This window comes from Podarcis raffonei, chromosome 2 (genome assembly GCF_027172205.1).
Source record: "Podarcis raffonei isolate rPodRaf1 chromosome 2, rPodRaf1.pri, whole genome shotgun sequence".
NCBI classification, from domain to species: domain Eukaryota; kingdom Metazoa; phylum Chordata; class Lepidosauria; order Squamata; family Lacertidae; genus Podarcis; species Podarcis raffonei.
The window spans coordinates 93,272,367-93,297,785 of record NC_070603.1 but is presented as its reverse complement, the minus strand read 5'-3'; the positions used below and the strand labels follow the sequence as shown (position 1 = coordinate 93,297,785).

Genomic DNA, 25,419 nt, shown 5'->3' with positions numbered 1-25,419 from the left:
ATCCTGAAAGTATACTGGAGATGCATTGGCTACACTCTGAAACAGCATGGGAAGTGGAGTGTTCAGTTGTAGGGAGAAGGAAGGATTGATTGAAATGTCCACCACCACCCTTTCTGTCAATGGGAGCCTCCACTGGATCAACTGGCCTTAAGTTGTCATGCAACAGGAGTGCTGATCCAGATGAAGGACCTAGTTCCTTAGGCCCAGAGGGTGATGCCTTTCCAATCTGAGGAATACTTCAAAAAGCTGTATTTTGTGTGCTGATAACAGACAAAGAACCCAAGCATGCTTTGTTTCTGCAAAAAGTTACTGCAGTGCCAAGAGACTTAAAACTGGATGTGGAATGAATAGATGTCCTAAATATATTAAAAGTGAAACACGAAGCTGAAGCATTGCTGTCCAACAAATGCATTGCTAAGTCTGCTATAATTAGAACGTTCCTTAATTAGAGCGCTCACACAATAATATGCTCTCCTTCATTTTGAATTAAGCAGCTATATTCTCTACTAGGAATAAGGGTACCTGCCTTTTACTGATAATTTTTAATGCAGACAGGAAATAAAGGCTTAATCATAATTCTTGGATAATATGTTCTTCTGTCGTATCGTTCACAAACCTCATGTTTGCCACTTGGTGTTCAGTAGTTATATGTTTTCCGTTGTAGCAGGCAAATGCTATTACGGTCAGACAGATTACTTGCAGTGCAGGGAAGGGAACCAGATTGAAAACAAGAGTTGATCTCTAGTTTTCCAGTGGATTTTTATTGGATTTTATTATGATTATTTATTTTTAGAATTCAGTGAGTAAGATTTCATTATGACTCTACCCTTCCCCTGAAATGCCTGGCACCGCTTCACTCATCATTATTGGTCCTGCATTTTTTGAGCACTTATGGAACTTCCTTCATTCTTCTTGTTCCATTCAAAGACTTGCCCCTTCACACATCTAACATCTTGACAAATGCCAATGCCAGATCTCCTTCCCAGAGCTATGCCTCCTTTCCCACCACTTCTGCAGCTGACGTAATTGTTTTATTTGTGGCCTGTTCTTTCCTTTCCGTACTTTAACATTAGATTCCTCCCTACCCCTGCCAGAGTATCAGGTGATACTAGCCCAAAATGTTACTACAAACAAAATGTCCTTCCTGTCTGCTGCAACAGCAAAGAAAGTTTTGGGAGGTACCCTGAAGGTTATCAAATCCTTGCTGGATGCAGTTATAGCTTCCCTGACACGTGTCTGTCCAACTCCTTAAACAGGAGAGCACACTGAAGCCATATGTTCCACTGTTGAGCAATTCTCACCACTACGAAATCTGCTTCCCTGGAATTGCCACCCATTTGTTCTAGTCCTGCCTTCTGGAGCTACAAGAAAACGAGTCTCCTCCACCTTTCATGAAGCCCTTCAGATATTTGAAGACCTTAATCTTCTCTCATGTAGGCTAAACATAGTCAGCTCATTACCCATAGGACTTGGTATCCAAATCATTAGGGCCATCCTCCTCTGGACACACTCTGCTTTGATAATGTGCTTTTTTATTATGTGGCACCCAGAACTGAAAACTACTTCAGAGGTGACTCAACTGGAGCAGAATAGAGTAGAACTATTGCTTTCTATTGCTTTCCATGCTCTTTTGAAGTAGCTGCATCACACTGCTGGCTCATGTTCAGCTTGTAATGAAATAAGACACATAGACCCTTTGTACATGTACAGCTGTCAAGCCAAGTCTCCCCCAGCCTGAAATTATGCCTATGAATTTTTTTGTATATATGGGGGGGTTTTGTGTGTGTGTGTGTTGAACATCTTTTGGTTGCAGGCCAGAGTTCCAGTTTATCAAGATTACTTTGAATGTTCCTTGATTCTGTCCTTTATGGTGTTATATGGTATAGCTATTAGGGGTGTGCACAGGCCCAAAAATTTGTCTTGTATCTCTGCGTTTTTTTTAAAAAAAACCAATCAGTTATATTTCTGAAACACTGTGCTCTGTCTGCTTTGATCTTTGTTTCAGGTTCTGAGCTGCTCTGTATAAAACAATAACAGAAACTCTGACAATGGCTTTAACTTCTCCCCTTTGAGCCAAAGTGGATGAAATTTACAGTCACAGGAGCCCCTCTTCAATGGATCAAGGCTGCCAAATTACAGATAAATAAATCTAGGAGCCTTTGTAGATGAAATAAAAGGAATTCACTTTCTTCCATAACCCATGGGGAGAGTGGGGGTTTGTCTCTTGCTCTTTCATATCTTAAAATAATTAAGAGATGGCTGAGGTGTGTATTTCCCCCCTTCCTGAGCTTGTTTGATGGGCTTGCAGAGTTCCAGGTTTTTGTTTTTAAGATTAAAAAGCTTAAATTAAGCTTTTAGCTTTTTTAAAACAAAACAAAAAAACCTGCTGCTATCCTTTAACAAAATAAATAAACAAATCCAGAGTGCTTTGGTGCTTTGCAGGCAACATTTTGAATAGTCACACTTCTTGCAAAGCCCATGGACCTAGAGAAACACAGAGATAGAGGAAGACATAGAACTGTAAGGTACACAGACTTACAGGGAAAAAACACAGTTCATAGGGGGCGTGATCTAACTTGAGAGGTTTATTGACATTTGTACTGATTAATTATCACTTAAATTTGCAATCATGGTATGATGAACATACATGGCGGTCATAGATGTGCGTGTCTCATGCTGTACCTTTCCTAAGTGGTGATGTGGAGTTCAGGTTAGCCTTCACAGGGTAAGTCTCCTTTATTTGACAGGAGACTTACAGTGCCTTTGTCATGATCTTGCAAACCAGGACCTCTAGTATAAATGTACCCTAGTTGTTCAAGATGCCATACAGACAGTAAAGGTTTTGTGAGAAGAGACTCTTACATAGTGTCCAATATTTGTAACGTCAGTGAAATCATACTGCAGATTTGACTTGGATCTAGAGGTGTAGTTGCGTGATTGGAAAATGTTGCTTCTTGTGCAAGATAAGGAATCCAATTTCCACTGATTCTCCCTTCTTGCTTCAGACTGCCTCCCACCAAATTTTCAGGTTGTTCCAGAGACCTCCTTCAGGAACAGCAACATGTAGGGGAATTGGCAAAAACAGAAGTGCATCTTGGTGTGCAAGCTATTGTTTCGTTTATGTGTTTGCTTAAGTCATCTGCTCTTGCAGCCAACATGGTGCTCTCCAATGTACTGCCCTTCAAAGTGGTTAGACAACAACATCCATCATTCCGGTCCATTCTCCATGTTGGCTGGGACTGCTGGGAGTCTAGAGAGCACCAAGTTGGTTATCCCTGCTTTACAGGCGCCATTATGAAATGTACTTGTGTGTGCTGTACATGATCAGTAGTGAAGAAATTCAGCTTAAAAAAAAAAAGCTCTATTAAAAAGGAGTTGGATAATACTTCTCATGTATTCTAAGACCTTTTACCTATTGTCTTTCAGCTGTAGGTCCAGATTTTTCAAAAAACTTTTTGAAAAGATTTACTTTTGTCAAAGTTGGTGGTGACGCTTCAATCGAGTGTAAACCCAAAGCTTCTCCGAGGCCTACCTTTACCTGGAAGAAAGGAAAAGAGATCCTAAAAGAAAATGAGAGGTAATCTTTTTTTTTAAAAAAAAAAATCTACTGCTTGTGTTTTGTGACTGCTAATGTTTTTATACCTCCCATGAATATTGGTTTGACAATGATTGTTGTGAAAAGCTCAGGTGTTTGCTCTTAAGGGAGAAGGAAACCCTATTGATTCCTAAATTCACTGTACATCACCTGCCTCTTCATATAGTTTAAAGAACAGTATTTTTGTTCTGACTAGCTTCAGGAGAATAGCTATCAAAATACCATTTTAGAGAAACCTTTGGATAATTGCAATCTGTGAGAGTCCTGGTAAACAGAAATTATTTGAGGATCAACTAGCAATTGCAGTGTTTAGTTTGTCATTTGCAGTGGCAGGGGAAAAGGGAGGAGGGCTGAGTTAGAATAGTGACAGCCCTGCAGCATTGTCTAGTATTTGCAGCCTGCCATGTTTGGGGACGGGGGATTGAGAGGATACAGGGGAATGTGTAGATTGTAGCAATAGTGCAAATAATCAAGGGCTAAAAGCAGGGGGAGGGAGCTAGGGAAAGAATTCAGGCTTTCAGCTCTGGATGAAAAGATGCCTTGATTCCAGGTCCATCAGGAGATAGAAAGCTGTCCTGCCAAGTTAGAAACAATGCAAGGACAGTCCTGGGAAACAAGTTTTTCAGAGTCCAGGTCAACCCAGGGCTTGGCACTGCTTGGTCACTGAAAATTGTATTGGAGTATTGTAGGCAGTAATCCTTCTGAATCCCAATTGCTGGGGAGGACAAGAGGGGAGAATGCTGTTCCACTCAGGTCCTTCTTGTGGGCTTTCACAGATAACTGGTTGGCTACCATGAGAATAGTATATATTTATTTCATAAAATTTATACAGCGCTTGATCGGTAATCTCAAAGTCCTTTACAAAGGATACGGTACCAAATGGGTCTTTGGTCTGATCCAGCAGTGCTCTTCTTCTTACTTTTTTTTTTTTTTAAAAAAACACAATATAAAAAAATTCCTTCCAGTAGCACCTTAGAGACCAAATAAGTTTGTTATTGGTATGAGCTTTCGTGTGCATGCACACTTCTTCAGATTTTAAGTAATTCTTCTTTTAAAAAACAACCCAAAAAATAAAACAACACACATTCATTTCAGTTTTTGGAGAGACTTACGGTAGGCAAAAATCTTAGAGATGTGGCTATTTTGTGAAAGATTTGTCAGTATCTTTTTTGAGATATATGCCGTAATAGGTGGTATCTGGGACTGAGTGTCTGGAGAAGTAATAGGGTGGATCTTATTAGGCTGCTGGGAATCTTCCTCTGGAGGCTGCCACTGACTGCGAAGCAGAACCAAGTGTGATGTTAGATGCTTGCCCAGGAGGCAAAGCCTATCTTGAAAAGGGAGCTTTATTGCTTTAGCTTTCTTACTCTTCCAGTGAAGCAGAGCTACTGTACACTACACCCTTAATGAATAACCTGCCCTGAAGACGTCTCTTACTGGTGCTTGAAAGCTATACAATTGCATTATTAGGAATTTTGCCCTGGGGTACAATTACATTATTGCAGTCATTAAAGATACTTCATCTCCATAATAATGGAAATCCTCTCTTGGAGGCATAACTGCATCAAAGTAAAGCTTAGAAACCTCACTCCAGAAGGTAAATTATGTATTGCCGTGGAATAAGATTCAGATATATATGTTAGAAATTCAACCTCATAAATAAAGAAAGCTCCCTGGCAGCCATTGATTCAGAAGTTCTGGGGTTTCAGGAATACCCAGTGCCTAGTATTTACATTCAAGAGCATATCTTCCGATAGGATAACATTTCTCAAACTTACGCAAACCCCTTTCCCAGCAATGATTTAAGGAAATTCGAACAATCCATGATCCAAAACCTACTTTCCTTCTAGCCCTGAACATCCAGTTTGCATATCTCCCATTTTTCTATTGACACAATGTCTCCCATCATTCTCCACACACACACACACACACACACACACACAAACAACTTAATTCTTTAGTCTCTTCCAAATTCTGACAACTTCACATGGCCTTTTAAAATTTAGTTCAAATTCAATCTTGTCAGCATGTGATCAGTGTTTTCAGCAACATAGCTTACATATTTCACCTGTCTTGTATGTTTTTAAAAATTATATAAAGGTAAAGGTAAAGGTACCCCTGCCCGTACGGGCCAGTCTTGACAGACTCTGGGGTTGTGCGCCCATCTCACTTAAGAGGCCGAGGGCCAGCGCTGTCCAGAGACACTTCCGGGTCACGTGGCCAGCGTGACATCGCTGCTCTGGCGAGCCAGCGCCGCACACGGAAACGCCGTTTACCTTCCCGCTAGTAAGCGGTCCCTATTTATCTACTTGCACCCGGGGGTGCTTTCGAACTGCTAGGTTGGCAAGCGCTGGGTCCGAACAACGGGAGCGCACCCCGCCGAGGGTATTCGAACCGCCGATCTTTCGATCGGCAAGCCCTAGGCGCTGAGGCTTTTACCCACAGCGCCACCCGCGTCCCTAAAAAAAAAAATTATATACATACACCCAAAATATCATATAATTGTGCTTGAAACTCTCTCTCACTTTTGGAAACCTTCATGGTGGTGCCCTCCATATGATGATGCTAAGAACACGTAGAATACCTGTGTTGGTGCCCACTCCTCATCTTCCTCTAAATATACTTCCATTGCTGACCTTCCTCTATATTTTGCTTTTCTGCTAATTAAACCCACTTCTGTTCATCCTATTTTCAGCAGCTCTTATAAGAAATTCTTTCTTTTCTTTTTAAAATATATGGAAATTGTTGCTATGCCTGCCCTCTTAGAGGATCCATCTCTATAACCGCCAGGAAAGGAAGCTGGATGACAGGTAGCAATCGCCCTTTTAACTTTCAGAAGATTTTTCAGAAGATAAAGAGATTTAGAGCTATCTCTTTAGGACAAGTAGTCTGCACTTTGATTTATACACTGACTGCCTTTGTAAAGGGCTTATCTTCTAATGGGGTGCCTGAGGAATTTGATCTTTGTGAATTTTGATGCACACCTTCCAGACTAATGTGCAAATTGCACTGCCTTATGCACTTCCTGAATGTCCCAATGCAGCTGGTGGCGCAAAATGCATTTTAAAATGCAAAATTCAAATTTTGAGAGAAATTACGTTAGAACATATAAATTTAAATGCAAATATTCGTGCAGATTAATAACAAAAAACAACAAATATTAATGTACACATGTGACAGAACGGGCTTATGGATAAACATATGTGAACAGGACACAGATTGTAAAGACACCAAATCGGCCACCTTTGTGTTCAAAATGACTTCTGTGTGGCAAATTTAAACCAGTAAATCAGTGATCATGCTCATTTTCATAACAATCTGGTTTAGTGAATATTTGGCACACACAAGGCACTGCAAAAACCGGGCTTAGTTTTAGATAAATTGTCTTTGGATAAGTGCAGACAAGTGAAAAGATTGTCTTCATTTACAGAATGCCCATGCTAATTCTTGCCTTGGCTTTTCATCTCTTCCCTCGTTACATCATATAGTTTCTGTTCAGACCTACAGTGTCCTGTCAGGTATCTCTTTTGCCATCAGAAACCTTTGCTTCCTCTTCTGTAGGCCAATTTGTTTTCTTGAAATCACTGTTCAAAACACCCACTCAAAAGAATCTCATTTCCTAGTGCTTCTCAGCCAGTGTCTCCTGCCAGATGTGTTAACGGGGGTTAAAAAAAAAGGTCTGAAAAATGTATTTCCCATTGTTATTGTTCATATTCAGTTCTTACCCTACTAGTACTTGCCCTCTTTTGTATCCCTGCTTAGTCTGACTTTCTCTGACTTTGTTAAGGCTTTAAATGACCCCCTATATTTGCAGCAAAGATTATAAAGGTATACTACTCAGCTGAACTCATATAATAGCAACACCTGCAACAATACAAAGACTCTATATAAGAAGGCCTATGTCGTACCTTTGCGGTATGATTTGACCTAGATATGCTAGATGCTCTCAGTAGCTTCATGAGAATTCACTTGCCTCTCCCATTATACCGTAGTGCTGACATGCTTCATGGTATGTAAGTGCTGTTTTCTTGCATAGACCTGGACTGTTTTGAAACGAGACAAGTTACAAATGAAAACCTGAAGGCAACCATTCAGGGCTAACGCCTCCTTTTATTCTCCTTCCATCTGCTTAGTTATTATAAGGCAATAGTACAAGTTGCTGATTTTGCCCCCTTAAAAGACAGAGAAGATTGAAAGAAGCACCTGCTATGAATCCATGGTATTTGAACTTCCAGGGCCGAATAATCCGCATCATAGAATAGCTCCCTTGGTCTGAATGTGTGGCTTACAGATCTAAGTCCACATGGCAACAATATCAAAATCAGTTTATCACGTTGTACACTTCCTCCTCCCCCCCAAATAATGGGTGTTTTGGGTAACCAGGACTATCATGATAACTATGCACATTAATTGTAAACCTGACCATTTGAAGCTCCCTGAAAGGGCTAATCCATTAGGCAACCTAATGCAACATTCCCCAACCTGCAGCCCTCCAGATGTTTCAGATTAATTGTTCTATGAAAGAGGACATCGATCAGAAAAAAATACATTATTTCTTCAGTTTAGTCTATGCTAGTGGAATTATACTGACAGATGTTTCAAATATAAAGTTTTGGAAGAGAGATAAGGTCCCTAAAAGGATCGTTGCCCTGTATGAATTCTCTTCTTTAAAAATGTAAATCATAGTATTTGTAGGGTTGGAATGGACCCGAGGTTCCCCTGCAATGCAGGAATATGCACATGGCCCATATGGTGAGCCACCACATTGGCGTTATCAGCACTATGCTCTAAATCAGGGGTCAGCAAACTTTTTCAGCAGGGGGCTGGTCCACTGTCCCTCGGACCTTGGGGGGGCCCAGACTATATTTTTTTGGGGGGGAAATTGAACAAATTCCTATGCCCCACAAATAACCCAGAGATGCATTTTAAATAAAAGCACACATTCTACTCATGTAAAAACACCAGGCAGGCCCCACAAATAACCCAGAGATGCATTCTAAATAAAAGGACACATTCTACTCATGCAAAAACACACTGATTTCCAGACCGTCTGCGGGCCGGATTTAGAAGGTGATTGGGCCGGATCCAGCCCCCGGGCCTTAGTTTGCCTACCCATGCTCTAAATAACGGAGCTAACTGGCATTTATTTGATAATGCTATTTCTTTCAGGCACAGAAACGGTCAAATATGAATAACATGGATTTTCACCATTATATCCTGCCCTGATAAAGTGACTAACGGCACCATGTAAATAGCTGTCTGAAGTTTGTATTCGCCTGGCAGCATTCGAAATTGTTTTTGGACGAAAAGTTTATGAAATGGTGCACTTTACCTTGTATTTAAATGCGAAATAACTTGAGTGCCACCTATTTTGACTATTTTAGACCAGGAACAAATTTAAACGTTCATAATTACTAGGGAGTAACCCCCACTTTTATTTCTGAATAAAAAGTCCACTCAGGAACGAGCGGCAAAGCTGCATGCTCCAGCACCAGGGGCAGAGAGCAGGCGGGGATGTGGTGTGCGTCCTGGGGGCGTGGTGTGATGCCCGCGGGAGCATGGCACCTGGCGCGGGGGAGGGGTGCACAGCGCGTGTCCAGTGGGCGGCTGCAATGGTATCCCCCTCCCCGATGATGCCGGGGGCAAAGCGCTCCCCCCGCCTTGCCCCCCGTTCCTCCACCAGTGTCAGGAACTGGAAATATGAAAATGAAATGATGACCTGAGATCTGGGAGGAATCTTTCACAGCTATATGCCTACTCTGGTGCTTCATTCAGTACTAGCATAGATTTGAGGACTGAGGAGCAGCGACAGTCAGGCAAATATGGTTGTTGCCACAGTGCAAGATAAACGATATGGATGTTCCCAGGAAGCAAATTCTGATATTGCATAGTGACTGTGTTTTCTTAGGTATGTTCCTAAGAATATTACTGCATTAATTATAATATTATTATATTAATATTACTGCATTAAGCTCCGCCAGGCAGTAGAATACCTGTGGTTCACATGCAAATATATTAACACGGTGTGAATAACACAGAAGTTCATGTGAACAAGTCTTACAAGTAGAAAGGAAAAGAGGACGTAAATCATAGGTATTTTATGGAGATGTAGTGTGAATTATTTTTTTCTGCGCTCTCTACTTCATTAGAACAAGAAGACAATCAATTTACATTCAAGCCTTAGCTCTGAGAAGTTCACGTAATGAGTTTTAAATGCTAGGCAATAATTATATGCCTTAAGGAAAAGTATGTTAGGGAGGTGGAATGGTGGAAGAGACATTTCTAAAGACCTTTTCTAATTCTGCTCTTATGTTTTGGATGAACTTTTCATATGTATATGTTTTCCAGAGATTTAAAATGTCTCTCCAGATATTTAAGATCTGTGTAAATATCAATTACTAGTGAAGTGGGTAATTTGTTGTTTTACAATGAGCAGTTTTAGTTGAAACTAAGGAGGGGGGTAATCTTATTTTCTCAAAAGATTGTGCCTTTGGGCTTCTATTCAAATAGCATCAGCTAGAACAAATAAGCTGAGAGTGCATTTACTGCTTATGTTCTAATCTCACAGAATGGGCCTAAATGGGTTTCTGTCAGCACTTTATTCACGCAGAAAAATCTGTATTATATTTTTCTCATTCTATATATTCTATATATATATATTAGTTGAGCTTCTCAGAGGTTTTAGTTGTGATGAGTGTATGTTCTTCTAATTACCTGCTGAAAGTACTTGTTTTCCAATGGCAAAGTTGTTAAAACACCCGTACAAAACTAGAATGTTGTTGCTTATGTGGCATCGTGTGTTTGTAGCCTTTCTGTATAACTCCAAAGAATGCAGTTGGCTTCTTTGTGCCTCTACAATTATCCCCGCATAGAAACAGGCATAATAATATCTAAATTTCCTAAGGTGTGGCTCAGTCATTTATGGAATATTAATTGCACATCTGTAGAAATTGTTCTATTATTTTACATTTTTAGAGTGCTTCTATTTCTTTTTTAAAAAACAACTCGTGCTTTTCGTAGTTTGCTTTTATCTTGTTGTACGCCACTTTGACATTTTCAGGCAGTGATGTGGCTTTTAAAATAAACAAATAATCTCAATAGACTCCAGAGCGAGATAATTCTGAGATCATGATACGAAATACACTTTCCGTTTGCGGCTGGCTGGCTGGGGGAATGAGTTTTTGGGTGAGAAGACATAGATATTGGATACTGGGAGATAAATAAATAATGGCCACTTACCCAGTCTCTGGGTGGGAGGCAGTTGTGGCTTGTGATAGCAGAGCCTTGGCTCCAGAGAACAAAAGGTCTCTCCATTGTGCAGGTGGTTGTTGGGGATTTCCCCTGGCTGGCCACAAAGGAGGGTGGGATACTCCGCTGTCCCCTAGTTTTGCATCGGCCAGATGTCCCTGCTATATATATGCCTGCTGCGCCTGAGTTTGGAACCACAGTCGGCCGAAGAACAAAGAAGAAGCAAATTTTCCAAAAGCTCGATCAAAGAGGAGTGTCAAGGGACAACCAGGAAATAAAGAAATAGTGCTTAACTCAAAAGTAGGCTTCTAAAATGTTATTTTATGTGCCCCACTTTATGACAGAGGTGTGCTTCTCTGCACATTTTTGAAGTGGAAGTGGTTTGAGAAGGGTGACAACTAAAATCTATGCAGAAGTGCAGTGCAGCTTGGGGTAGCACCATAGCTCAATGGTAGAGCAAGCTGCTTTCTATCTGCAGAAGGTCCCAGGTTCTCAATTCTCAGGGGAGAGAACTCTCTCTGAAGTGATGGAGAGAGTTGGATGGGCAAATGTTCTGACTCACTGTAAGTCAGCTTCTTATTTTCCTGTGTTGCTATGCGTGATCATGCCAGGATATTTTACAGCTTTGCTCCATTTCCCCTTATTTGATCTTCCAGACACAATTCAAAGTGTCAGCCATGACCTTTAAAGTCCTAAATGGCTTTGCTTAAGGACTCTCTCCCTTCGCAGTCATTAAGATTAACCAAAAAAAAAAAAGTTAATCCTCCTGTTGCCAAGTAAATGTGTCTCGCACAGGACTTTGTCCAAGTTGTAGCTCTATAGATATTGGTTTAGTCTTCAGAGTTCATGCCAATTGTGGCTGGCAAAGAGTATAACGATACCTTTAAGCTCCCTGTGTACACAGGGACCTCTAATCTCCCCAGTGTTGAAGTTTATAACCAGAAACACTGCTGAGGTTTATGACACTGATAGGTGGAGGTGTCATGCTAGGTAGTTTCCAGGGGTCTTGTTTGCAAAGCTCTGATCTCTGTTCCAGGCTGTTAGCAGCACTATGTCTCAAAATTACTGTTTTTCTGTCTCAGTTTCTGGAGAAAAGTGAAGGAAGAACCACATAGATAAATCCTGTGGGGATAATGGCAAGAATATCTACTTTGTAAGGTCTTGGCCTTATGGACTGTTGGACAAAGTTTGGACATGACAACAGTGGTCAATGAAAGGGCACTTAAAGAATCAGTTTCTGCAAAATGAGTTTGTTTTCATTTGTACCTTGAATTGCCTAAACAAAGACAACAGGGCTGCTATATGTTCCCCACCCCTTAACAGTATCCACTTATTTTCCTTTGGGGTTCCCAGTGTCATTTGACCTGGGGTTTTTTTACCTTTGTTATCAGTAGCCTGTGAAAACAATATACCTGCAGTTAGTTGTTCCTCCTACGTACCTAGAGATATTTTTATACAGGTTTGACCTCAATAATCTTGTAACTACAGGGAGATCATTAATAACTATAAATACTTCCCCTCAGCCCTTTCAAGATGATGTTCCATCAGTTTCACGCTTGCCTTGAAGACGTGAAATTGTACTTTAGGGGGAAAGTTCAAATGAAGATCAAGCATAGCGTTCCTGTGTACACAAATATTAATAAACACTATTATGGAGCATATTCGCTTAGACAACTCTTAAAGCAAAAGAAGTAGCTGAAAGAAGTACACTTTTAGTAGAACAAATTGTGCGTTTTCTTTTCTGGTACTTCTTAGCATTTGTAACCTGCCCAAAACCTAGCGTGTGCCTATCTCAGACTTGGTTATAAGGTCCCTGGTGAGAATATTGGAAATAGGTTGTAGGCAGCAATTTGCTTCTTTGAATGAAGTACATTTAACATTCTGTATGAGATTAATATTAAGAATTAGCTATGAACTAGTGAGACGAAAAAATCTAATTGCCCATTTTTCAAATGCAATAGGCTAAATGCAGCTCAGTGTGATTGCCAATTATAAAGACCTCCTGAAGTTTCATTTTATTTTAACTTTGTTCTTCTCCTGTGGATGTGGTGCATTCCCAGAGCCACCTTCCTTCCAATCACACAGGATTCCATCCACCTCTGAGTTTTCTAAGCAATTTACATCTTATAAAATTGAATCGCTCTTCCGAGTGATTGTGACTCACAGTTCCTAATTATACAAGGTCAGTTCTTCCCTTTAGATTGTCATTTATGATCATTCCTTGTGAAAGTGGATCCCCCTATAATAATTATATTTTTGTATCCTATTTCAAAATTAATCCCATCCCTTTCTGAAATGGATGAAGTGTGTGTGTGTGTTTGGGGGAGGGGGTGTTCAGGAGGGGAAGGGCTTATTTCCAAAGCGAAGGCATAGCAAAATGTGCATGCTTCCTGATCGCCAGATATCACCATGGAAGGTGTTTTTTGTTTGCTTGCAGACATGGGAGCCATGTTTCAGTTTTGCACATAATAAGCCTATTCATTTCAATCCAAGACACTTGAAAATGAAGTAGAAGCTGCACACACATTTGTGATCTACAGTGCTCTTCGGACATAACTGGTAATATGATGTCAGTTCCAAAGTGAGGATCACTTGCTAAGTGGGTAAGAAGGTAGAACTGTGGCTAGAATTTGGGCTGCAGTCCTGTCTGTACCCGCATACCAAGGAATAAGCCCATTATCTCAATAGAACTCCTGCATAAATGTCTGGAACTGCTTTATCTAACAGGCAAGCACACCTGTTACAGTTGATAGCCCAGACACACCACCATTTGCCCTGATGGGACTCAAGGCAGAGTGGAGATGAAAATGAGAATGGCTAATGTTGCGCATGTGATGTCAGGCCGTCACATCAGGCCCCCTCAATCTTCTTGAGAAGACGGCACCTCTGCCTGTGAGTGCAGTGGGACTCAGAGAAGGGCCTCCCCTCCAAGATCCCAAAACACAGGCAGATTAATAGGAGGGGATATGGTCTTTCCCATATGAACCCTTGATGCAGGGGATTTCCATAAGAAGGAAGATTCCTGACTGGAAAGTCATGGCTGCCTCTCTTGGAGTCAATATGAATAATAATCTACATAATCACTTCTTAAACTTCGTACTGTGTATGCTTTCTGAGTGTTGGACGAGTGGTTGGCTAGTACATTTTCTTGCATTGCAGTTACAACATGAGATTCTGCTTGAAGTTTAAAATCCAGATCTTTCTGCACTAAGGTGCATGAACAGAGTGAAGTAAAGGGGGAGGCTTTTCTTATAGTAAGTAGCAGCTGCAGCAGAATGCAGACAAGAGTTCAGTTTAAGTTCTAGATGTTCTGAAAATATTTTTGCTGTTTTTTTATTATCAGTCATTTCTACAGATTTTAGAATCAGTTGTGTGTAAATCAGTAAAGTGCAGCTGGTTCCATGACAGACCTGTATACTTCCTTAGAGACCCAATTACTTTAAAGGGGGGGAAACAGTTAGATGGGATAAACTTTCTGAGCACAATTCAAAGTGTTGGTGTTGACCTTTAAAGCCCTAAACGGCCTCGGCCTGAAGGAGCGTCTTCTGCCCGGATGCTGAGGTCCAGCGCCAAGCGCCTTCTGGCAATTCCCTCATTGCGAGAAGCAAAGCTACAGGGAACCAGGCAGAGGGCCTTCTCGGTAGTGGCGCCCGCCCTGTGGAATGCCCTCCCATCAGATGTCAAAGAGATAAACAACTACCTGACATTCAGAAGACATCTTAAGGCAGCCCTGTTCAGGGAAGTTTTAAATGTATGAGATAGTAGTGTATTTTTGGTCTTTGTGGAAGCTGCCCAGAGTGGCTGGGGAAACCCAGCCAGATGGGCGGGGTACAAATAATAAATTATTATTATTATTATTATTATTATTATTATTATTATTATTATTTATTATTAACTTAGGACAAGCATAGGCAAACTCGGCCCTCCAGATGTTTTGGGATGACAACTCCCATCATCCCTAGCTAACAGGGCCAGTGGTCAGGGATTATGGGAGTTGTAGTCCCAAAACATCTGGAGAGCCGAGTTTGCCTATGCCTGACTTAGGACAAGCATGCCCTGAAATACTTTCAGGTGCCAAGATGTTACATGTGGGGTTGTATTCAATTTAATATTACTCAGATACATTAATTTCAATGGGTATACTGTCATTAAAACTAAGCTGAATACCACCCACTATTTCCCCTGATAATTGATGACATTCTGTAGTATCATCATCATTATGTAATACTGATAGATACCACATTTGGATTCAGCCTGTATTGATTTCATGTGCTGGGCACTATGTACCTAATCTCAATCCAGTGTTGGAAAGCACGAGTACAATTCTTGCGCACAGGTAATATTTAAAGTGAACAAAAGGCTTAGATTTATTACTCCCTAAATCACTGGTAATTTCTTTATAATAATTAGAATTGCATCTTTCATTCTCTACTTCCCTTAAATATTTGTCATTATAAAGCATTTACTTTCATTCAAGATTAATCTCTTGAGCAAAAAAGTTTCATCAGCTCCTGCAGACGTATTAGTCATTAGAGCATATTACCTGGTTGATTTCACAGCTGTCTCCAGATTGTTTGCCAGTCACTGAATCAGCTTCTGTAGTAGAAAAAAACAACTGTCCATTATCTGTAGAGATTGCACGAAATGATCTGTTAAACATTGACATTTCCCCATATTATGCTTATGTGTCTTTTTAAAGAAACAGCAAATGGTATCAATGGTAAACAGCTGTAAAGACCATTATATCGGCAAGTACCGCTAAACTGTGTTTTCTCGCAGAATACAGATTTTTTTTATTGGTAGATACTCAGTGCACCCCCTTTTCAACATCTTGTTATATAAGCTGTTGCCGAAAAGCTTATAGATGGCATTTCTTTAACTTTTTGCTTTAAGATACCTTGCTACCCATGAAAGAAAACATTAAGAAGCTTTCCTGGGATTTTTTTTTTTAATGCTTAGCTAAGCATGAAATATTTCTGACTTGTATGCTTAATCAACAATCAGAATCTGTAAGATCTGCTTGCAGCTAGCAAATTGATGTGTTCATAATATCAAGTAGGTAGCAGCATAATTTATTATGTTGCTGATATTTAGCTTCAGCACAATAATGTTTCCTTCTGGAGATGTAGGCCGCAGTGTCCTTCCAGATGTTGTTAGATATACAAATAATAGTAATAAAAATAAGCCACCATCAGTTCACATTGCAGATACAGTGACCATCAGTACACAAATCTTAAATTAAACATATAAGTTAATATAAGTCCTCCAGACGTCCAAATAGGTATCCACACACAATTGATACCTGTATGAAACATGTTTGAATGTAGCTACGGTCCCCAGACCGTTGTGTAATAGACGGTGGGTATTTATCCAGGCTCGAAGTATAAGAGACTTATACTTTTAAGCCATATACCAATTTCTAGGTTTCTCCCCCACAAAAAAACCTGGCATCTGCCATTCTCCTTCCAGCAGAAACCTGAATTGTTTGAGGGTTCATAAGAGAGAGATAGAGGGAATAAAAATGAGAATGCCCTGTTCAGATCCAGCTTTCTTCTAGCTTCTCACTCTCATCTGGAGTTTGCTAGTTGCATTGAATTTCCTCCACCATTACCTGTGAGAAAGTACCATTCTCAGGGGAGGGAGGAGAATGAATTGGATGAGCTCTCCCTCCCCGCTTTCCCTCTGCAAAGTAGAATGGGCAATTTCACTGAAGAAAACCGTTTGTGTGAGTTAAATGTGATGTATCTGCTTCTAAGCCACTCCAAAGTTCTATAAATTCTATATCTCTCTCCATCGCCCTTGGGTCTGAGTCACCAGGATGCTGTCATTAGATGTTAGGAACATCTATCCAAGTACATGTGTTCTGAATTCAGATGACAGAAATAAGACTATTTCTAATCTGGTTGAAGGCTAATTTACAAGATTGCAGACTTACACGATATAGTTCTGATGTTGGCAGAAGAATACCCATTAGCTTTTATCAGTCCAGGTGACAACAGATGTTGCACTTACTAACATATGCAGTGCTATCACACAGAGCTAATTTTTATAAGGGATGCTTACTTTTATAACTTACGAAGGAAGTAGCATTTACAAATTATTTCAGCACTAATTTGCACAGTTATAGCACAATTATTTTTTGCACTATTATAAATATGGTGTTTGAATGGTGCTTCAATTTACCGGTATTTGTTAAAATAATTTTACCTTATTTATTTATTTATTTATTTATTTATTTATTTATTTATTTGGACAAATTCTTAACCTCCCCTTCACCATACGAAACCAAGCTGGGTTGCAATGACATAATATACTGTACATGTATAAAAAGCAGATGAAACAGTCAGTTATAAAATAGGGTAAAACTGTTGCAGACAGAACAGAACACTGTAAAGCCAGCAAAACTCCCACAAAATTCTTAAAGAGTAAAGAGGTGAGTCTTTAGCTTATGGAGAAAGCTATAGGATGGAGATGCTAGACTGTGGAACGGGTGCCGCTTGCTTTTTGATATAATAGGTCTTCAAGGTGGATTGCAAACCTTGCATCCAAAAACAGTAATAAATTAAGGGTTGCCTTAATCAACTATTTGAAAACTAGAAGTGGAGCAAACTTCTACTAGGAGAGAGCTCCACAGTTTTGGTGCTGCTGTCAAAATGGTTCTGTTCTAGGTTATCTGATGGCTGTGGAACCCAGAGCAGAAGCTCTAAGAAGATCTTTAAATCAATGCTAGAGTTTTGTTGTTTGACTATAGGTAGTACATTGTCTGCTTACACAGATCTCTGATCCACCTGCATGCCCCTGCACCCCCTAAACCTGCTCCAGAGTGTTGGGGGACCTCCATATTGGGTTTAGGGGTGCACGGGGGCACACAAGTGGGGAGGAGAGGGGGGAAAGTCTCACTGTGTGAGCAGACCTCATTCCTTGCAAGCATACCCCACTTATCACTACATCAAATTCTACCCTATACCTCCCATCATTCCTGACCTTTGATCACCTGGAGGGCCACAGATAGCCCACCCCTGTCTTAAATTATAGATACTCATATATGAATAAAGGCAATTCTTAAGATACCCTAGGCCCAGATGGTTTCGTCGGAACCATGGGATGGAAAGCCAGCTGGACAAGCCCCAGCTGGAGCGTCTCCCTTCTAGTCTTGCCGCTGCGGAGATCCATCAGTCATCCTCCTTCGACGTGCGTCTGCGACTCATGCTGTTGTGCATGAGCACATGTTACTCAGCAGAGTAAACACACAACAAATCTGATTCCAGCCTTGGATACTAGGCTACGTTTATTGTACATAAATCAGGACGAAGAAAACATGGCTTCTCTCCTTGTCGTTCTTCTCGGAGAGAGAGAACACAAAAGCAATACAGAGCGGATGTACTGCTCACAAGACTCCAAAAATCTGTGCTGGAATGTAAACAGACATGTGACATGTAACAATCCCACACATCTGCAGCGCGGGAGGAATAGAATTCCCAACAGGTTTAGGACTTTAAAGATCAAACCTGATTTAGGCCCAGAAACCACCTCGAAGTCAATGAAGTTTTTTCAAAACTGACATATGTTCCCTGTGGTTGACCCCGATCAAAGTTCAGGTGGCCACATTATGTAGCTTCTGATAACTTTCTAAAGGAGTGCTACATAGAGTTGTGTCTTGTGCAACCACAGTGTAATGGTTATAGGGGTTGCTCGTGCGTAAGTTACCGCCACTCCTGGCTAGGTTGCCTGGTTAAACCTTTTCTGTCTGGACAGCCCTTCACTTCGTGGCTGTTTCAGTCGCTAGCAGTATCCGTCAGTGGGCGTTTCTTGAACCTCTTCCAGCAAAGAAGTTCTTTGACGCCAAGTCTCCTCCTACTCTCCCTGCGCGGAAGTCTTCTGCGCAGGGTGGGTGTGGGCAGCAGAGGACCCGTGCTCTCCCCGCTGGTCTCCGGCGAGGAGTCCTGGAGCCCCCTCTCCGCTTCCCCCATCTGCCCCCCTTTATCCCTGGTGTTATGCTGATTTCCTTCCCCAGCCGATGAGCTGCCTCTCTCCTTGCTGGGCCCTTCTCCAGCATCGCTTTGGAGCCTTGCCTCCGCCTCTAGCTGGCAGTTCCCTGACACACAGCATTTGAGCAACAGGAGATTCCAAGGATGTCTGCACTTACTGAGGGTTCAGTTTCCTTGGAACAAAGATCAAAGTAGACCAGCAGCAAAGCATATGCCTGTGCTGCCCAGGGCAGATGCGTGGAGTGCACACCCAAGGGGGGGGAGGGTGCCCTCTCGGGTACCACAGTCCAGAGGAGGAGAGGGGTGGGGAAGCTGCTGCCCACTCTCCTTGACTGGGTGAAACCTGATCTGGCGGCAGAGCTTCTGCAGCCAGGCATGCCTCGCGACAGCCAAAGAGAGCTGCTCTCTGCCGCCAGTCAGATGTGCTCCAGTGGTGGAGCTGCTGTGGCCAGGTGTGAAGTACACTGTGGCCAAGGAGGTTGGGCGGTGGCATTGCCACCCATTCTCCTGCTCTTCTCCCCTAGGTCAGTCCTGACTCGGGGGTGGAGCTGTGACCAGGCACGAGCACCCAGTCAAGACACAGCTCCTTCTTGCTTGGAACCAGGCTCCGATGAAGGAGCCTGTTTGTGCCCCCTCACAAAATTGCCTCTGGGGCCACAGTCCCCATGGACTCCCTCCATGCTATGCCTCTGATGGAGACTGTGCTGTGTATGTATATATACATATACATACAACTTCAGCTCACAGTATTAACACCTCAACAGATCTTGCTTTTTCATTGAGTTTCTAGGGAAACCCCAACCTCACACCCTCGGGTCTAGCACAGAGCAGACATGTCTCTGTGTATCCAACTTCTAGCATCAGTCCAGCTCATACACACAACTCTGCTATACACCTTGGCTGTTCCATCCTAGGATGATATGGCATCTAGCCAGGTGAGATGAGAAATGGCCAACTCATTTGTCTCTATGGAAATGGAGCTTACTCTTTTAAGATGTGTATGACGGGTGTTTAGCTGAGTTGCTAATAGCCATTAACAGGCTTGACTGGTTCAGCAAACTTCCTCCTATAGATTCTAGCCTCCCATACACAGGTTTGGCAGGGAATAACAGGTATCACTCAAACTGACCACCACCACCCAAACCCATAACCAAGTAGTCCAGTCTGAATGTCACCAAAGAATGCCTAACTGTGGCTAGACCCTTCCTTGTCTACAAGAAAAGACTAGCTGTCCCTCAGGTGGATTTGTGTTCTTCAAAAAAACCTTCTTATTATATACTTAAGGTTTTTTATTTTTAACATTCTGCTGGTAGCTGCGCACTCGCAGTAAACAGGTCGAAGTAAAATTTTTGAAAGTGAATCATAGGTCAAAGACAAGCAAGAATAGATCAAAGTCAATTTAAATTTAAAAGCACGGCGTGAAAGTCATCTTTATAGATCTATGGAAGTTTATGGGTGAGGTGAATCACTGACCCAACTTTAGGATTGCTTCATTAAATCATTTGTGTAGATACTTATGGATGATAAATCCTAACGCCAAGTCATCTTACCATTTACATTACCGACTGACCAACCTCTACAGATGCTTTGTGTATTCCATTTTGCAAATGGCAAAACAGAAAGTGATGAACCATCAACAAATGCTTTGATGCATTACATTTTTCAAAGACGAAAACAGTTCCTTTGCTCAGCAGTCTAAAGGAAGTGTTTTTGAAGTGTTTATGTTTTTAAAATTGAAACCAATCATAATTATACAAAGTCAGATTCAGCAACACAGATCTCTAGAACTGAGGTGCCCGCCAGTTTTTGAAGACTTAGACATAAAAAGCTTTACTTTTAATAAAAGAGTGTTTCCATTTATCTCTAAACTCAGATGCGTTCTTCATCTCTGTGGGTCTGTTCACAGCAAAGATCAACAGCTGCTGTATGTTGCAGATAATGTAATACATGGAAGATAAGATGACCTATCTCTATAGGGACGTAGCAATGCCTTTTATCACCTTTATTTTTTCCCAGTGTAAAATTATCTCTTGCTCTCCTTTTGCTGATAAAAACTTACAGTATGACTAAAAAGCATCCCAGTTATAGCTCATTTGTGATAGCCCAAGTAGTATTAGCAGATTTACATCTTTAGTTTAAGTCAAGTATTGTCAAAATTCATAGATATTAGCAGACAATATTCAACAGAGATTAATGACTAACGTAAGTAAACATTAACACATTTTGACTATGGAGCCTAGATAAGCTTTATTTTATTGATTTGCTCAATTAACTGGTTCATATTACCAGTTGACTAACAATGTAGTCTGTGCACATCTACTCAGATGTAAATGTACATAGGGTTATAGTTGAACACTTCCTTTATCTGGTGACAGCCCTATTTTTATTTAAACCAGCATAGTATTGTACCATCTTTGGATAAAACTTGCAGCACACTTTTGCTCAGCGAACCCCGTTCATCCATTAGGACCAGTTTGAGATTATCCAACAAACTCTGACCCACTGAAATTCCTTATGTAATCTGTCAGCTGAAACATATTTGATTCTCAGTAAGATGGAAAACGCTTAATTTGTTTGAACTTCTCACCTTCAAACAAAACGTTTCCCATAATGCCACTTGGCATGGCTGATCAAGGGACATTGTCTTTCAACCCAATTAGCAATTCAGTAGCCTCAAAGGGCCTTTCCCCCTGTTTTAACATTTACAAAGGAATTTTTTGAGGCAACACAAACAAGTTCAAGTCATTCCTATTTCCTGAGCACCCTTTTAACAAATTTCAAAGTGCTAGAATAATTACTTATGTTAACATCTGCCCCAACAGCTTCAAAATATAAGTATGGCTTAAAAAAGAAAAAGAAAAAAGGCACCTTCAGCAGAAACGAATGGTTAGATTAGTCGCCCTGAATCCCTTTCATCAGTGAGTCACAGTTCAAAGAGGAAAATTAAGGCTCTGGTATATTTATTTTAACAAAAACCTGCAGCTGTCTTAAGCAGGTATTTGTCAGTTTTATTGCAAATCCTTTGGATGAAATGAAGAAGATTACTGAAAGGAATGGTGGTTCTAGAATTTGGTTGCACAGATTCATGAAACGATTTGGTTGCCTGTTCACAGTTTTAATATCTGCCACAAGATACCTCCTGACATCCACTCGCTATAGAGAGCTAGCTTCACACCTCAAGTTCACAGATGCAAGCAGCACAGATTTGTATTCTGTAAAGTAATGCTAACCCCTTGAGGCTCAGAGAGCTGATACCAGAATTACCAGCAAGACTTCCTTGGAATTGGAAATCCTCAAATCCTTTCAAGTGATCAGCAGCCTAACATTACACTACAAAGTAAAAAACGCAGAAAATGCAAGGACGTTTGGGTGCTGGAGAAAAAGACAAGCCAGGAAGTATTTAAAATAAAACCTGGGTAAAACAAGATTATTATTTTTTGACAGATGTCATCAAAATGCTGAAGTTTGGATAGTGTTTATTTCCTTATTTATTTCAAGTATTTGTATGCCACTTTTTATCAACAAATCATTTACATATTGATTCATCTCACTACATGTAAGAGAGTGCCATTTATGTTCATGCAGCTTATTCTTCAGTCACTATACTGATGTCTTATGTCCAAAACACCCATGGCTGTGATGGTGCATGTCAGCGGAACTTGTAGAACTCTGTGGTTGAGAATAATGGAGATTGTGCAGCAGCAGTCTTTGGTTATTGTTCTCTTCAGGCAAGTGAACTCTGTAAAACAAAAAGAAACATTCTAATTTAAGCAATCTCTCTCTCTGTGTGTGTATGAACTAGGGGCTTTTGCCCCTGCTTGTATTGCTCACCCCCCCCAATCCCCCTTACACCTCTGCTGATAGGGTAGAAAAGCATGGCTTCAATTTCCCTCTAAGAAGTTGGAGGTTTGAAGAAGGTGAGGGGTGTTCTCTCTCCTTCATTCTCCCCACCACAACCACTATCTCTTTCCAGAGAGCCAGTGTGGTGTAGTGGTTAAGAGCGGTAGTCTCGTAATCTGGGGAACCGGGTTCGCGTCTCCGCTCCTCCACATGCAGCTGCTGGGTGACCTTGGGCTAGTCATGCTTCTCTGAAGTCTCTCAGCCCCACTCACCTCACAGAGTGTTTGTTGTGGGGGTAAGAAGGGAAAGGAGAATGTTAGCCGCTTTGAGACTCCTTTGGGTAGTGATAATGCGGGATATCAAATCCAAACTCCTCCTCCTCCTCCTCTTCTTCTTCTTCTTCTTCTTCTTCTTCTTCTTCTTCTTCTTCCAAAGCTTCCTTGACTCTGCTGGATGCCCATGTTCTTGGCCTTCCTGATCTGTGCTATACACTCCAGATGAGTTTATAACATCTTGAAGGTCCCAGGCCACGGAGAGGTTAGGCTGGCCTCAACGAGAGCCAGGGCTTTTTCGGCTGCGGCTCCAATCTGGTGGAACACTCTGTCACAAGAGACAAGGGCCCTGCAGGACTTGACATCTTTCCGCAGGGCCTGCAAGACAGAGCTGTTCCACCAGGCCTTTGGTCAGGGCACAGCCTGACTCCCTCCTTTGGCAATCTTTACAAAACTTTAGTTTATGGTTGCCATCAATTTTGATTTTAATTAATTTTTATAATGTTGCACTGTTTTAGTGTTGTTAGCCGCCCTGAGCCTGGCTTCGGCTGGGGAGGGTGGGATATAAATAAAATTTATTATTATTATTATTATTATTATTATTATTATTATTATTATTATCGTGTTTTCAAACAAATCCCAAGCATTTTGGAGCGATTTGACGTTCTTGGCTTTGCCTTTCAGCTTCCTTTTTACCAATCCTCTCATTTGGGGTCTTTTGAAGTGAAATGTGACTGTGTTGGAGTTTTCTTGGCCATTGGCTATTTACATGTACATCTGGTTTAATAGCAATGTGGTCACTGCTCCCAATTGACTTGACAACACTTACTTCTTGCACCAGGCCCTGGACACCACTCAGTATTAAGTCCAGGGATACTGAGAACTCATGGAATTTGTTTCTGTTGGATTAATGTATTTCTGCCTCCTTAATAGTCTCTCAAGTCAACTTTTCTTGTAACTTGCAGTGGTTTCTCAGGTGTTTGTATTCGTAGAATCATAGAGTTGGAAGGAACCCAATAGTCATCCAGTCCAACCCCCTGAAATGTGAATAATAAACGTTGAGTGTTGCAGTTCTTCTTCTTCTTCTTCTTCTTCTTCTTCTTCTTCTTCTTCGTCTTCGTCTTCGTCTTCGTCTTCGTCTTCTTCTTCTAACCTGCATCTCTCCATTGTTTTTCAGACACACTGTTTTAGAAGATGGAACTCTGAAGATTACCAATGTTACTAAAGCTGATGCAGGAAGCTACACGTGTATAGCAACAAATCATTTTGGGGTAGCCAGCAGCACTGGAAACCTGGTGGTAAAAGGTAACACATTTCTCCCCACACATTTCTGATTCCTCAGTTCTAATGGGGCAGATCTCTTCTATTTTAGATCTTGTGAATTTTTAAATATGAAGCATTTGTTGCTGAAAAAAAGGGCAATTTAGGCCAGAATCTAAGGCCACTTCTCTGGGAGAAAACCCCATTGAACTCATTAGAACTTGCTACTGACTGAGTAATGAAGAACAAATAGAATATGTTCATTGACCAACACTATACAGATAAAATAAAAAGTCAAGGTAACCTCTAAAATAAATATGCATCTTTTGCATACATAAACCAGCTTTAAAACAATAAAAACAACAACATAGCCCAATAGCCAATATATTCATTTCCAAACTGATATATTCATCAGCAAACTGATTACATGTGACCTTCAGGTATAGGGCAGTATAAAGGTAAAGGTAAAGGACCCCTGACAGTTAAGTCCAGTCGTGAACAACTTGGGGGTTGCGTCGCTCATCTCGCTTTAGTGGCCGAGGGAGCCGGCGTTTGTCTGCAGACAGCTACTGGGTCATGTGGCCAGCATGACTAAGCCACTTCTGGTGAACCAGAGCAACGCACGGAAACACCGTTTACCTTCCCGGCAGAGTGGTACCTATTTATCTACTTGCACTTTGACATGCTTTTGAACTGCTAGGTTGGCAGGAGCAGGGACCGAGCAACGGGAGCTCACCCCATCATACAGATTCGAACCGCCGACCTTTTGATCGGCAAGCCCAAGGCTCAGTGGCTTAGACCACAGCGCCACCCACGTACTGGGTATAGGGCAGTATAGAAATAAGAAGAGGAAGAGGAAGAGGAAGAGGAAGAAGAAGAAGAAGAAGAAGAAGAAGAAGAAGAAGAATATACAAATCAGTTAAATGAAGTGACGTGGCACCTGATGAAACAAACATTGTCCAAAGCCAATATCTGCAGCGAGATGCGTTTTGCCTAACAGTTCTTCATTGGCAAATAAGATTAGAGAACACCAAATTTAGCATGAATCCAAGCTATATGGATTATTGCACTTGTCAAGAAAGTTGTGACTAAGTGTAGGTCCTTGTTCCTTCCGTCTGGCTTTAAGATAAAGAGGTGAGTCCATGGACCAGAGCAATACTATGTTGAGCATAATGTTTCATAAATACCGTAGTTTATTTTGACACATTTCCAAAAT

At 41.2% G+C, this 25,419-nt stretch overlaps 1 protein-coding gene across 9 annotated transcripts in view; it reads left to right on the top strand.

Annotated features, from left to right (window-relative positions):
* Positions 1-25,419, top strand: part of CNTN4 (contactin 4) — a 521,364-nt gene that overhangs the window by 430,310 nt on the left and 65,635 nt on the right. For all 9 annotated transcript variants that reach the window (XM_053378148.1, XM_053378146.1, XM_053378151.1 and 6 more), the window contains 2 exons: positions 3,427-3,577; positions 24,121-24,248. In XM_053378148.1, coding sequence (XP_053234123.1) covers positions 3,427-3,577; positions 24,121-24,248 — 279 coding nt within the window. The remainder of the gene's footprint in view (positions 1-3,426; positions 3,578-24,120; positions 24,249-25,419) is intronic.